Source organism: Lycorma delicatula, chromosome 12, assembly GCF_047948215.1.
Source record: "Lycorma delicatula isolate Av1 chromosome 12, ASM4794821v1, whole genome shotgun sequence".
In the NCBI taxonomy this organism is placed as follows: domain Eukaryota; kingdom Metazoa; phylum Arthropoda; class Insecta; order Hemiptera; family Fulgoridae; genus Lycorma; species Lycorma delicatula.
In genome coordinates this window covers 33,836,859-33,850,294 of record NC_134466.1, presented here as the reverse complement: position 1 = coordinate 33,850,294, position 13,436 = coordinate 33,836,859, and the positions used below count along the sequence as shown (strand labels likewise).

The window sequence follows — 13,436 nt, the reverse complement described above, 5'->3', positions numbered from 1 at the left end:
TATATACGGTTTTCCCGTAATCCTCAATTTTTACCTCTAAACCTAAAATAAAAATTACTAACTTAAAGCCAAATTCAACTTCGTAACATCTAATTACTTCTGTTTGATTATTTCTGCTAAGCAATTAGAAAAGCGAAAGAGACGATTTGTTTGTGTGTGCACGAAGTAATGGAAAAATGGTTAAAATTGTTCTTATAATCAAGAAATCAGAAACAGATAGTGTGAAAGATTCTATTAAGAAAATATATCATCATAGATTAATTAACGTATCATTATAGAATTATTAACGTAGTTTGATTAGAGGTAAATTTTAGGACATCAGTGGTCTTTTAATATGTTGAAGGAAAACTGTGAGTAAAAGAGACAAAAATAGAGAGAGAAAGAATCATGTATTCAGAAACCAAAAAAATTAACCTTCTACGATTACATTAAGTTTTCGTTAAACTTTTAATAACTACCAACGATTTAAATAAAGTTAACATTAAGATATATGTGCGTGCTGGCGTAAGTGTGTATTTATAAGTGCAATGACGTGCATTCCTACAATCTTAATGAACAAACATTTTTAATTTTTTGTTTTTACAATTCATATTAACTTCTAAAACACTTCGGAAAAGTCAAACGGAAACATGAAAAAAAAACTCTTAGTTTCACTGAACAGTATTCATTTCTTAAATGAAATATTTAATATGTTTTTAAGATGCAAGCGAAAATAAATAAAAAAATTATAGATTTTTTATGTACATCACGTCATCCCCATGATAATTTCATAACTCATAGTCAAAAATTTGAATTTCTTTTTCGATTTTGACACCATGGAAAATAAAGTTGGAGTTCAACTTAATTTCGTCAAATTTTGTTTTCTCTTTTCTTCCAGTTTTCCTTCATCATTTAATTGTAATTATTTTTTTCATTATTCCGACCGCTGGATCTTAATTCGAGATTTTTCAATTTTAACTTGTAAATTTCCAAATTTTTGGATTGTATTTTTCAAAAGGGTTTTTAAATTAGATTTCCTCTTCACAGATCTATTTTTTCTCAAGCCTTTTCTTTGATAAAAAATTAAATTGATATTTTTGGTTTTAAAGAAATTCGAATACTTTTTTTGTCAAATCTATTTTTACTAATTTTTTTAAGTACCCGTAAAGTATTAATCATTTTTTCTTACGGAATCGGAATTATTTCCGGTTTGTTGGTATATTTCGCAATTATTTTAATTGTCCAGTTTTTATTTCGTTTTTTTAGATCACAAAATATTACTTAATTTTTTTTTTACTTTTTCTATTTTTTTCTTTAAACATGTTTAAGCTTAACGACTTGTTACAGTATCTTATTTTTGCATTTATGGAAAATAATTTTTTGTTGTAGATCCCTTTAGTTAATTAATCTATACGCTTTCTCAAATTTTCCCGATTATTTCATCGATCACCATTTTTTTTCTAAGCCATTGTCCCAGATCTTTTCTTGTAAGTATTATAATTTTTAATACTGGAATTCTCCAAAGTCCGACTTAACGGATTTTGTGTATAAATTTAGTTTTTTTTCTATGAATATTTTGTAATCCATTTTTTCGTTTTTTATTTGTAATTTTTAAGACAGATTTCTGTTGATTTGATATTCTGAGTTAAGTACCAAATCGTAGGCGAAAATAATCAGGTCATTATTTATTATATTACATTCATAGTATTTACCATAGGGTGATTTCTTTTAATTAAAAACCAACTTCAAATTTATTACATTTTTCTTTACATTTATTATTAACTCAGGAAAATCCTAATCTCGGCAAGTGGAGAAAAATTCTCAGAAATTAATTTCACTGAATAAGTATTCAGTGAATCCTCATTCATGGAATACCTTATATAATTTCAGTAAAAGGTATAAGCCAATTACAAAAAAAAATTAATAAGATTTTTCTTCATTTACAAGAACCTACTGCCTTTTTCTTTCTAAAGACATAATAAATCTAATTAAATATATTCTCCTTTGATAATTTTGGGTTAAATCCGGGGTTAAGCATATTAAAAAAAAAGTTTTTTTAGTCATTTAACTACTCGAATAATACTTCTTTTTCAATTTTAATAAGTATCATCATATTTCATACTAAAGAATTTAACCAGCTATAACTCCATCCATTATTAAGTTAATTAACACAAACGCTGTTTTAATATATTGAAAATCTACAAACTTCCTACTGTAATAAAAATTAATAACAATCCCATCTTTTGGTGTCTTTTTTCGAAAGCGGACACATTTATCAAATTGTTATTATAATGGTAAAAATAAGTTTTATTTATATTTACTCTTATGGATGCAAAAACAAATTCAGCAAAATTGATCGAATGGTTTCCTGCCGATATTACATTGGTGCTACATCAATTCGCATAAATATTTAGTGCAGACTCGATATACCAAACTCTTTGTAATTCCGCGTTTTCGCAGCTTCCTTTATAATCTCCAATGAGGTTTTATGCCGCTCAGTAATTGGACTTCAAACGTTAATCGTATGATTAACAATATGTGTAAAATTGTAACCTTGTATATCATCGTAACCACCCAGCAATCAGAAATTATGATTGTTTCAGGTCTAATAATATATCGACCTGGGGGACCGCATACACGAAACATTCTTTCGTTTCTCAGAAAATTCTTGCAAACACCCACTGATGAGGGTAAAACGTCCCTCCCAAAAATAGTATTTTTGCGTTGAAAATAAAATGATTCATCTGCATCCACTTTCAGATCAGTCATCCGTATTAATGATTAGTTTACGGAATAACATGTCCGGGAACACTTCCGTACAACAGTTTTCCATTAAGGTATTGCAACACTATCCGTAAAAAATTCTCTACAAAACGTAAAACTGGTATTCTCTATTCAATGCGTACGGGAAATAAACAAAAACTTCCAATTTCAGTTTTCTGGCTTGTAGCCATCTATCGCCCTGTAAAATAGAAATTTTGACTACCTGTTTTAGCACAATTCCATTTATCTTCCTCGTCGCGACATTTATAACCCTAGGATTATATAAAAACTAAAACTAGAACTATATAGAAACTATCACAGATAGAACTGTGACATTTAGTTTATTCCATTTTACAGGAAAAACACGTTAAAATTATCAAATTTGTTCCTTAATTTAGGTTTCAAGAATTTTGAAATGGCGCCATATTCTGTTCGTTCTGGCGAAATATTCCGCTAGCTAACACTCGAAAACAAAGATTTTACAAATATATTGTTGCAGTTACTTTTTGATTTGCTTATATTAAAGTCCCAAATAAGCTCTCGATCTATTGCTGTATAATTTAAAATTACTGTGTATTATTCAATTAAAACCAGTTTTCAAGGAACAATCTAGTAAGACTTTCCCAAACGAACATTCTTATTATTTTTGTGGTTCTCTCAAATAATAATTCATTCTAACAAAGTTATCATCTATAACTTCTACTTACCCTAAGTTAATATAATTTATTTATCTCGTGTTCTGGCGGTTTAGTGGCACATATTTTTTTAATTAAAACTTTTTTTCGGTATTTTGGAGTCTTGTAATTGATTCACAAAATTATATTTATATATTTTTTCGTAAGCATATTAGGAAACCGAATATTAGTACTTTTGAACTAACTTTATAGTTTACACCGTTATTACGTAACGATTACTACAAAATTTTAATTTTGGCGGCATTTTTTTTCTAAGTAAAATTTAAGAGAAATCACACCGTTAAATATTTATTTTGAAAATGTCGATCTCCGTGGCATAGTGGTAGCTTCTCAATCTTTCATTCTGGGGAATGTCCCGGGTTCAAATCCCAGATAGGCATGGCATATTTCATATGCTACAAAAATTTAATTTCCATATTCCGACATACAAGTTCTTCTGTGATGAATTAATTCAAGGAAAAATACTTATTTTTAAAAAATTGATTTTTTCCGACACTGATCACTGTAGAACTACGTAGTATAGCTATGTAGCTTTGGGCTACTTTTATATCTCTCCAATTCGCCTTCATTCTTTAATTGTGCCGCTTTTCCGACCACATTAGATTAGCTCATTCTTTCTTCTTTTTCTGGATCCCTTTGAATTTTTCTGGTTTCCTAAGTACCCTTCTGTCTTTTAAATCCATCACGTTTGTTTGAACCAATTAATGCTCTTCGTCTTGTCACCACTACACTTGTCAAAATTTTTCTTCCTAACTCTGATTGAATCCTTTCTTGTCTGATGTCCGTAGAATGCCAGTCTTCGCTTACGTAATGCTTCCTTGAATCTATCTAACTCTCGGTGAAGTTCCTCATTCTTCCTTCATTCCAACCATCATTTCTAGGCCCTAGGATTTTCCTTAGTAAGGAAAAGTTTGTCTATTTGCAGTTTATCTATTTCTTCTTGGTTCAAAGCTACGCATTCTGCCGCGTATAAAATTCCTGGTCGGATTACCTCAGTATAGTCCCTGATCTTGCATATTCTTTAGATCCGTTTCTTATTGTATACGTCCTTCGTTCGCCCATAGAATCATTGATCCTAACGATGTTTGCTTTCTTATCCACTCCATTTGAACTTCACCCAAGTACCTAAATTTCCTCATCTTCTTAATTCTCCTAGCTTTGTCTACAACACTTTTGGTGCGTTTTTAATATTTGTCTTATACTCTGTTTTTTCTTAGAAATTTGTAAACTTGCTTTTTTGGCCATTCCGAGTTCAACATTTATTTGTTGTTCCGCCGTTTCTACACTTTATGCCAAGAGGGCGAATTCATCTGCAAAGGCCAGACAATCAATGTTCAGATTCTCTCTCACACATCCCAATTTGACTTGCAAGATAAACATCTTGGCAAACTTTATTCTCTATTCTTCTTACTACAACAAAAAGAAGAGGGGACTGTCCTTCCCCCTGCCTGATTCCAGTCTTGATTCCAAAAGAATAAGATGTTTCCCCTTTAAATGTACTCTTGAACTTTCTGTCTGTGAGTCTGCTCGATGAGATTTATTAGTAGTATTTGGTCAATAAAATCTTTTTAAAAAAATTGAATTTATTTTTAAAAAAACAAAAGATATGGATTAGTTTTTGTTCGAATGGAGATTATTATCAAAATGAATAACACAAAACGGTGATTTTCTCATAAAGCATTATATAATAAATAAATATGTAATATCTTTTATCTGAATTTGATGAATGAGATTTATTTTTTTTTGCCTAATATTATTGTAAACATATTTATGGGTGATATGAATATTATCAGAAAAAAATAATTTCGTTAGATTGTACATTAAATGTGTTAATAAAGATTAAATTTATTTTTAATAAATTCCCCATTCCCGGGAGAGCGTAAGAAAAAACTCGATTTTCTTCAGAGGCATTTTAAAGAAAATTTTATTAAAGCAAATTTGTTACTTACAATACATATATATAAATAATCTAAAAAATACACGTTTCAAAAAAATAACCACCCTCTTAAAATTGAAATATATATATTTTTCAAAAGTTTTACTTCATGTGTAGAGCTATCAAAAAATTTCTACCATTATTTTTAAAATTATACACTTCGGACCTAAAACATAGAAAAGGTTTTTAGGAAATTTTCTTTTTCTTCTTTTAGCCTTTAATGAATACGGAATAAGATTTAGAGAAAACTTTACCAAAGAAAATTTGCTAAATTTAGCTTATATATTAATATTTTTAGAAAAATGTTTCATAAAATTTATTTCTCATGTCCAAAAAATATACATTATTTATTTTTTGGCTCTCTTTAAATTTTTATTATTAATAGCCAGGAAAGTCATGTAATACTCTATCGGCTTTTTTAGGATTTTTTTTCAGCCTCTTCATTCACAGTTTAGAGTGAATATAGTAGAAATAAGAGTTTAAGATAAATGTAGGAAATGGCAATTCAATAGAAATCATTATTTATGTAATTAATAACTAGAAAAAATTTTTCTTAGAAAAATTTAAATAATTTTATAACTGTTCCACACACATTATAAAAAAAATGTGTAACTTAAGTAATATTATTAATACATTTAAGAGCAAATAAAATATTAATTAAAAATTTAGGAATATTACATTTAATATAATTCTAATTTTCTGTCTAAAAATTATATTCCTTAAAAAAAGAGTATGGACAACATGAAAAATTTATTTATTTATTTATATTAATTTAAGTAAAACAAGAATATGTTTGTTGAAATACAACGTATGAATTTAAATAGCTTATTATCTGTAAGACAACTAAAAATTTTATCCTATTATAAAAATAATTTTTTTAAAAATTAAAATAATTATTAGAACAAAATAATAAACAAATACGTTAAAATTTTGGTTCAAACATAAATTTAGCGATAGTATAGCTAAATAATAAGCCATAATAATTTTATTACATAACCAGGGTGTAAACACAACCTATATAAACTTATTACAATCCCTATACGAAGAAAGAAAAGCTACAATCTGTGTCAACGAACATAAATTAGAGATAAATGTACAAAAAGGTGCACTTCAAGGCATCACTGTATCACACATTCTCTTCTCAGCCGGCCTCGAGGAGATATTTAGAAAAATGGAGTAGGAAGTAGAGAGCATACAAATAAATGGCACCTATCTAAACTACCTGAAATTCGCAGATAACATAGTCCTTTTCTCACAAGAACTACAAAGACACGTACAGGAATTACAAATGGCTGGTAAACATACGGTCTAAGGATGAACCTTAAAAAGAGCCAGGTCATGTTCATCAAGTTAGCCGAGGAAAGAAAGATTTTATTTTCAAGAGAAAAACTCGAAGCGGTAGATCATTACATATATCTTGTCCACAGATGTCAATGAGAGTGATACAATCAAAGAAATTGAATGACGAGTTAGCTTGAGTGACAGGAACTCAAGATACATAACATCGTTTTTGTGAACGAACTCCTCTTTGGCCTTGAAAAGAAAGTTTTCGATCAATGCATCCTATCAGACCTAACCTATAGAAGAAAAATTTTGGACATTAACCGTTTTATCATTACAGAAACTACGGGTAACACAAAGAAGTATGGAACGATGTATGTTTGCAATTACCAGACAAAATACAAAGACCTGTGAATAGATCAGAGAACAGTGGAAAGTTCTTGATATCATCCCGAGAGTTAAAGAACTAAAATGTCGGTGGGCAGACCTTGTAGAAACAACTGATGGCAGATGAACTAAATTAGCCACTTGGATGGACAAGACTAGATATTAAACGACCACGAAAAAGACCAAAGGGTGTTTTCATTTGATGATATTTTCAAGTACATTGGACCGAATTGGCAGAAAATCAAACAAGATGGTATTCATCCTGAAAAGGCATTCATCCGACATCGGGTCGACAACGGTTGAAATAATGATTTGCGCCCGCCCACACACACGCAAGCACACACAATATATATATATGTATAGAAACGGCCTCTTGTTTCAAGAGTGAATTAATAGTGAATGGAGAATTAGTAGTTCAATCCCTTTTCTCAAGTGTAAATTATATTAGCATCATCGTCTTCGTTTATTTATTTGGTTTTATTAAATAATAATTAATCATTCTTTAAGTGAACGAATAACACTGTTGATGATCTACGGGTACGGTGATAGAGTACGGCCTTTTAGATTTCAAAACAGAGAACAAATAAGTAATCCACGGTACAACTATTTCAAGAAACTCTCAGAAATCGTTCTCGCATTGGGAGACATAAAACCTCCTAGTCTACCTCCAACAGTTCAAAGATTTGAAATATTTCCATAATTAATATCACCTGTATGCATGCGTGGGTGTGAATGCGCAACTTTTTTTCGATAAGTGTTAAACAATTATTATCAATAATTATACAAACAATCGAAATTTGTCTCTACTTTTATATATTTGTAAACGGTTCAGGCTAAGCTTAAATGATTTTTATGCTTAGTCTATAATTTTATATTATCTTACAAATAAAATAAAAGTAATTAAGATTCAGTTAATGGATTACCAGTATTTCTAGGAACTTCATTTATTTATTTATTTTTTTATAAATATTTCCTAATATGTTAAGATTTCGTTCAATGAATTAATTACTATCAGTTAAAAAATAATAGAAAACTTTTATTATTTAATGCTTTTGTAAATGGAGGGAGAAAATATTTTTTGTTTAAAAGTTGTTCTTAACACTAGAAATTTAACAAACTACATTATTAAAGAATTTTTTTTTTTGTTTTACATTTATTGCTTTCTATTGTGGAAATTTCCTTCTTTAGGTACCTTTACTCTAAAAATGTTTTGACAACAATAATAATTAATGAAACATGAAATTTTAGACAAATGAAAAAAGATTTTATGAATGAAACATTTGTAAAACATTCAAAAAGTAAAATTCAGATTCCTTCAAGCATATACTATATATGTTTACTTACTTTAGAAGTAAGCAATATTTAATTTTTCAATTGATAGTAATTGATACATTAAATATTATCAAATACAAAACATTTATTTTTCTAATTAATTATAAATAATTAAATTACTAATCAACATGTTTTATTCACTTTAGTAGACAACTTTTTATTTATTTGTATTTCTTCTAACATGTAAAAAGAGGGAAAAATTAACGTTATTTTTTTTTCTTTTAACGATAGGTAATATCGGACATGTTATGTATTATAATAGTTATTTTGACGGTACAATTATTTCATTAGTTATATAATTAAATCTTAATTTTAACTTAGATACTGGAATATTTTAAATAATTTATTTTAGGAACGATCACAATATTATATATATACAAGAAAAAAATATTACAAGAATATTGTTGAACTAAATTAGTATTTGCATAAAATTAAAATTTTCCATCAATAAAAATGTATAACAAAAAAAACCTATATTGATTTTTAAGAAAATTAAAAGGTACTTTAATAGAGTACCAGCGCCTCTAGTTGTTCCCTTCAAATTGATGGCTTTATCGAATAAATTTTTTATCCATTCTTAATTTATGACCACTACATTATTTCAACAAAAAGATCTCGGATTAATTTATGTATTGACTGCTTCGTGATTACTTCCGGCAATCAGCTTTCCTGTATTGTATCGAGTATTTCCAAAATTGGGTTCTCGACCCATATGATGCGACGAAAGTAGAAATTCGACGAAGTAGAATTTCATGTGGTACCTGATAGTTCTTTTGTGCTTTTTATTCCACCATTTCAGATAATCTCGCCAGCGTTTAACGATTTGAATATGAGCCCCGCTTTGAGGATAGTCGAAATAGTATCTATGATTTACAGTACAATAACGGAACCCTTCTATTTTCAGTGCATCGGCTTGGTACGCACGCTAGGAATCCGAGTAAATATACTCCCGTCATTAACATTGTCTTTGATAGCATGCAGCAGGGTTTGAATAGATCTGTCCATAAATTTGTTTAAAAAAACGTTCGCCGTTTACACCAAAACCCATTTTTTTTTTGTTGGTAGACGCAATTATCGTGATCCTTGAGAATAGCATCTCATCGAATTTGACAAACGTATATTTCTCCCATCCTTACTTGACCTGCGCTGTTTAGTATGAGTACTGTATTCAAACCAATACCCAAATTACGGTGATACCAAGCATCACTTGACAGTTCAAACGCCCTACTTTACTGAAAACGAAAGACAGTCACGAAGCTGAACTTAGTATTCTTCAGACACAGATAATGACTCAACCGATACGTTTCTTACAACCCCGTCAACTTTGTAAAGACCGATAGCGATTACGTTGCGATATGTCCTGGTTCCCGGTAGAATGCGACGCAGTTGCAAATGCTTATGTTAAATGTTGGTAGCGAAATTAAACCGCTTTCAATATAACACAAAGACTCAACTCTAGATAACCGATTGCAAAACATAAGTTACAGATATCTATTTGAATTTCCATCACTGTAGTATTGTAACTTACCCTTATCCTATCATTTTTGTTCGAGGTATTTAATCAAATATTATTCATATTAGGACCGTAAAATGAAGCACGGTAATGGATTTCTTCTAACTTTGAAAAAATAATGAGAAAATGATAATGAAAAAAAAATTCAGAAGAAACTAAAAGGTATCCTTTTCTTAGAGTAACATGTCCAGTTAAACAATCTATTCTTTTTAATACAGGCAATGGCACGTCCAAAAGCTATTGTTCGACTAGAAGGGTTACCGGTTTTGAATAAGAATGTTTCTGTTATATCCCCTGGTCTGCCCACAATACCCACCTCATCCCTTAACTGAGGAAGCGATAATTTTCATCGTCTATGCGCTTACACATTCTCATAAATTCTTATATAAAATACTTTATTCTTATATAAATACTATAGTCGAGTTGTGGACTGCACGGTGTGTAGAAGTGTCTTTCTAGAGCTCCGCGTTTTTTGTTATTTTCGATTGGTTTTTTGGTTTTTACATTGATTTGGTGGACTGGAACTATAAGTGGATTGGACAAGGAATACGGACTATCATTTTTGACTTATTTGGTTACGGATTTATCAAGTTTTTTATAGTTTTTTTTTCTCATTAGTGAGATCAATATTTTTGTGTTTTTTACTCGCTAAATCTTAGATATTATAGTGTGTTAAAGTGTTGGTGACTTTTAACAATAACGAAAAGACTACTAGTGTGTATAAAAAATGAGTAAACTTATTGTACAATAACTTTTTAACAGTTTTGTGAGGTTATAATAGAGCTTATAATAGCAAATTATTAGTTAGTCGACAGGCTAATACCAGTCTGAAATTAACTGTAAACAAGGACTTAGGAAATTTTTTCGTGTATTAGTAGTTATGCGAGTGAAATTTTTCTAAGTCTTTAGACTAGTTTTTATTAGGGAATTCTTAGTTCCTTAATAATTTCTGAACCAATCGTCCTACATCCCTCATCCCAAGTTATAAATCCATCCCAAAAAGTTTCCTACCCACTGACCCCCCAACCACCCCCCAAAATTTTTGACCCTATTTTTGGGTTGATACATTTTACCGATCCCCCCGACCCCCCACAAATTTTATTTTGGGGCTCCTATCCCCGAGTGGGTACTCGTTGGACTCGGGATCGTCCCCATAGTCCAACAGCGCTAATATGAGACGAAGAGGATCACTCCCCTTAGAGGGATCATCGCAGGGAGCTTCTAGCTCACAAAAGGTTACCATTACTAAGAAAACGGAGGGTAAATGTAAAAAGAGACCCCGACATGGGTCCTCAGAAGAAGAAGAAGGACCGCCGGAGGGCCTTAGCAATCTGGTTTACCAATTGGGATTAACTATGGTGGCGCTGAGACAGCATAGCTGAGACCGGGTCTCTCAAAATACATAAGTACACATGAGCAGGAGCTCAAAGGCATATATGATGGGCTTAATGCCTTGACGCAAGTCTGGTCCCCTTTATCAGTTGTTACGCAGGCTACTCAGACGGACCCTATAGTTGTGGAAGATGAGATGGAGCAAATTCTTACTAAGGAGCTGACAGATGAGCAAATAATAGATCTACTGCCCAAAAGGTGGCCAAATAGTTTGCGGAACAAAATTAGTTTGATTAACGAGTTGCCTTCTGAGGTGGTGGACTCTTGTACTGTTAGTGATTTAAGTAAATCAAGTCGAGGGGATGAAAAAGAAGGTATTAGTACCAAATACAAAGTAGGCGACATTCGTAAAGATGTACAATCAATTCTTGGAGACTGTGACGAAATTAAGAAAAGTAAATACAAAATCTACTATGATGGTAATGCTACTGAGAAGAGCACAATGGGAGCTATATTGAGGGCTTTAAGGAAGATTATTCCTCAGGCTGGTAATTTAGTTTTTGTCGTCCCCAATAATAATATTGGAAACTACATGAAGAAATTAATATCTTATTTGCGGAGAGACGAGGAAGTAGCGGTTAAAGTGCTTACGATCCCAGTTGAAGGTAAAGCTATACAAGGCAAATCTGGACAAGCCCATATTAAAAAGTCGACACCACCGGCAGTTGACACTCGTACTGTGGTTATCAAAGCAGCTGGAAAATCCTATTCTGATTTACTTAAAACGATGAAGTCTGCAGTAAGTAGCGAAGATGCAAAAGAGGTCATCTCCTTACGTAAGGGCAGGAATGAAGAACTCCACGTGAGAATTCAGGGAGCGCAGAAAGCTGCTGAGTTTACAAGTAACCTACGAGATAAGGCGGCAGATTTGCATGTTGACCTGCGTACAAGAGCGGGAAGGCGCACAATAGTTCACATCAGAGATGTAGAATATGACACCACTGAGACAGAAATTTTTGCTGCAATTACTGCAAGAGTAGGTACTGATGAGGATATCAAGATATCGTCAATTAGAAAAGGGTACGCCGAGACCCAAAATGTTACAGTTATCACCTCGTATAGGGCTGCCTGTAAGCTGGTGGAACAAAGGTTGAGGATTGGCTGGGTAAATTGTCGGGCATATATTAGGGAATCAGAGGAAAAGTGCTTCAGATGCTGGAATACTGGACATCGTAAACATGAGTGCAAGGGCCCTGACAGAATGGATCTCTGCTTCAATTGTGGAGGCAGAGACCACAAGATTGCTGAATGCCGGGAGCATTGTAGCTGCCTGGACTGTGGGAGCCAAGAACACCGCACCGGTGGCTTGGGGTGCTCAAAACATTTAAATGCTTAGGGTGATAATGGTTAACGCAAACAGAAGCACCATGTCTCATGATTTGGTTAGTGAACTGGTCATAGAGCAGAGGGCTGATTTATTGATAATCACGGAGCCGAACAAGTACCTTGTTGCTAGATCAGGCTGGATGGTGGATACAAATGGTGACGTGGCAATTATGGATGTAAGTGGCAGGATAGCATGGAGATTGACGTCCAGATCTGGAGGCATGTTGGCGGTGGAGTCGGATTCAACACTAGCGATTGGTGCCTATGTGTCTCCAAACTGTGACATAAATGAATTTACTAGAAGACTAGACATAATACAAGGAGTAGTAAATAACGCTAGGAAGAAAGTCATTATTCTAGGTGATTTCAATAGTAAAGCGATTGCAGCAGGGAGCGCATACACCAATCGCAGAGGTGAGATCCTTACGGATATGATGCGGGCAATTAGCTGTCTTTGTGTAAATGATGGCACCCCTACATATGAGGCGAGAGGACACTCGTCAGTCTTGGACTTAACAATCGATAAGATAGATGGAGTAAGATAGATGGACAATATATGGAGTAGGGAACACTGGGACTGGCGAGTGTTACCATATGATGTGGCGAGTGACCATCATGCCACTATGATTACCATAAAAGGCTCAGACTATGTGACTAGAGAGAAAATGCCCTATAGTAGTTTTACAAAGGAACAGATCGAGATCATAATCGATAGAACGGCCGAAAGGATTATCAACATAGAGAATCTGACACCAGTTGCCCTGACTAACGTTATAAGACAAGAAATGGGCAGAGTAGCTCACAGAAGAGCCAATACACACTCAGTGTATTG

The 13,436-nt window shown here is 32.2% G+C and overlaps 1 protein-coding gene across 1 annotated transcript; it reads left to right on the top strand.

Annotated features, from left to right (window-relative positions):
- Positions 1–12,645: 12,645 nt before the first annotated feature.
- On the top strand, positions 12,646–13,149 carry LOC142333388 (uncharacterized). The gene has a single exon (XM_075380410.1). The coding sequence runs from the start codon at positions 12,646–12,648 to the stop codon at positions 13,147–13,149; it is 504 nt and encodes a 167-aa protein (XP_075236525.1).
- The last annotated feature ends 287 nt before the right edge of the window (positions 13,150–13,436 follow it).

Coding starts and splice junctions, on each gene's coding strand:
- LOC142333388 (XM_075380410.1), top strand. CDS start 12,646: ATGTCTCATGATTTGGTTAGTGAACTGGTCATAGAGCAGAGGGCTGAT.